Below are 2,561 nucleotides of genomic sequence, written 5' to 3'. Positions count from 1 at the left end.
CAAGGGACATTATTAATTATATCTTATGGTTGATATTGATTAATTTACCGAGACATAGAGTCAAGGATTGAACCGACCGAGGCGGTCGTCATCCCTAAAATTTTGACACACGCTATGGAAATGCACATATTATTCTTAATATTTTTTGTGTAATTACAGCTATTCGCCACCTTAACTTTGGGAATTTACATTCCAATGTACACTCCCAGGACTCCACCCCTAGATTCAAATCCTGAGTCCGTCACTGTATAGACTCTTTCCCGCCCGCTTCCTTTCAGTGTTACAACGCAGTGTTTCTGAACAGCAACAAACACAGGATCCTGAAACCTCGGATTCATCGAATTAAGGCTTCGGAAGAAACTGAAGAACACTGGTAATATTCTCTCAACTGTCACAAAATCTCAGCTTATAATTAATCTATGCCGTAGGATTATGCCTTGATGTATGTAGTAGTTGTAATTAATGCTTAGTAAGTCGAATACGATTTCTTGGTGAGATACCATAAGAATTATCAGTGCTCAATCGAAAGCATGAACTGCACAAATTGTCCTGAAAACGAGAGACTCCCGTTAGAAATTAAGGAACTCCATCAAGGGAGTATGAAACCGAAAGGAAGAAGGAAGAGTCTATCGAAGGAGAAAGCTACCAGGACATTAATTAGCTAAAGGGCGACCAACACAAGCCCTTAGTTGATTTGCACGCCGAAGAGCCTAAAACCTTTGTTGGCTTTACTTGGACTCCCAACTGGGGTCCCTGGTTCCTCCTCGATCACCTCTTCTACCTCGTTCCCTATCGAAGACCTCCGATCCATTGCCCCTATCAGCTGTTCACTTTGGCTTCTACATACATCAATCATGCAGAATGTCCGGTTCTCCTTCATCGGGTCGTCCGTGCACTCACAGAGATAGAAACTCACTCTGTCATTGGCTCTCGAGGCCTTCTCCTTCACGAATTGGCTCCAGCCCCTCGTGATGACGAAGCTCTGACTGCTGTTTCAATAGCAATACCGGGACTTCCACATCCTCATTAATTTGTCATAGAAAATAAGAATATTGTCCACCACGGGTCCACCTTCCTTGCTGTTGCCCTCATCATGCTTTCCAGAAATTCGGGGGAAGTACTTGACAGCATACTTCTTTGGGATCACGAGCCTGTTGAGCTTCCCCACGTCGCTTGGCGTTAACTCCTTCTGAAAGAGCTGCCTGCACAAGAAACCAGCTCCTCCTTCACCGGCCTGGATGCCAACAACAGGGTTTGGCCCTGCAGGGCCCAGTCGACACCGGCCATTCTTCTCGGAGCGGACCCGATGATAACTCACAAACTTGGACGGGTAGGACCAGTTTTTGATCATGCTCAGCACGGCTTCTTGGCTGAAGAGGCTCTGGAAGTTGGGCTCTTCAACGGAATCAGTGGTCCATGGGAAGTTCCGGTGAGAGTGTCTGCTCCGGAGATTGATTGCGGCTGAGTCATACGCCATGGCTGCTTTCTCCTTGGATTTGAACGTCCCCAGCTAAATTCGTCGGTGGTTGGCATAAATCTGTGCCCCCCAGGGTCCATTATGTTGGGGGACAACTCCCTTGAATCGGCCCGAGGAGGAGAACTTACGAGCCCGTTCCGGTTACTCTTGCTTGGAATTTGGAGAACAGTGCTGCCGTTCGAGTCCGAGGCTCCGGCTTCGCCACTGGCCGCTTTACCATCGGAAAGTGTTTGTTTCCCCATTATCCCCCTACACATGCACACGTTAAATGTTGATTCAACGTACGGCAAGGTAAGACCATTAATGAATTCCTCAAACGAAGACACGCCAAGTTATCATCTCAAAAAAGAAAAATACCAATTGAATTGAAATGAAATACGCCGTATGCACCCGCACATTGTACCATTTTAGAGAAACAATAACGAAAGTACGCTAATCTTAACTAATCGCAGGCCAAGATTGCTTGGTACATATAATGAGTTCCCTGTCCGGTCAATATATAAATAAAACACTTGAAGGATTAAGCGTGCGCGCACAAAATTTGAGACGAAAAACATATAGAAACATAAACCTATTCATTTATAGTTCCTAATGGTTGTTTTCTAATTCTACTCAGTCAGACGATATAGTAACAAGCTGCTGCATTCTGCTGGGACGGACCGATAAAAGATTAGTTTTCGAAGCCCTCACCCATCCAGCACGTCCAAGGCCTATAATTAACAAGCTAGCGTCTCGAATCCGTGGCCTGCCTTTCCCTTCCCTCACATTGATCTGAGCACTTCAGGTAACCCCTGCACAGGAGCAATTAAATATCCCGAAACCTAGACAAGGTGATGAGCAACAGAATCACATAGACAAGGCAAACAAGAGGATCACAGACATATTGACCTATATTGACTGACTATGTCCGGATTGTAGAATATATATTATAGTTGATTTTTTCCAAATTTTTTGTATTTATTTTAGGAAGGACGGCAGGATAGGATAGGAAATTCCCTTCCCCATTTTTGCAGTGTATATATATCAGTGGATTTCTCTATTATATTCAAGGAATAGTGAGGATAGGATTATATTGCCCCATCCA

The 2,561-nt window shown here is 44.6% G+C and overlaps 1 protein-coding gene across 1 annotated transcript; it reads right to left on the bottom strand.

Moving 5' to 3' along the window:
• LOC116205728 (AP2/ERF and B3 domain-containing transcription factor At1g50680-like) lies at nt 1-2,561 on the bottom strand. The gene has a single exon (XM_031538374.1). It carries the CDS (start codon nt 1,475-1,477, stop codon nt 995-997), a length of 483 nt encoding a protein of 160 aa, XP_031394234.1. The 5' UTR covers nt 1,478-2,561; the 3' UTR covers nt 1-994.

The sequence above is a fragment of the Punica granatum genome, chromosome 4 (assembly GCF_007655135.1).
Source record: "Punica granatum isolate Tunisia-2019 chromosome 4, ASM765513v2, whole genome shotgun sequence".
NCBI classification, from domain to species: domain Eukaryota; kingdom Viridiplantae; phylum Streptophyta; class Magnoliopsida; order Myrtales; family Lythraceae; genus Punica; species Punica granatum.
This window is presented reverse-complemented; position numbering and strand designations above follow the sequence as displayed.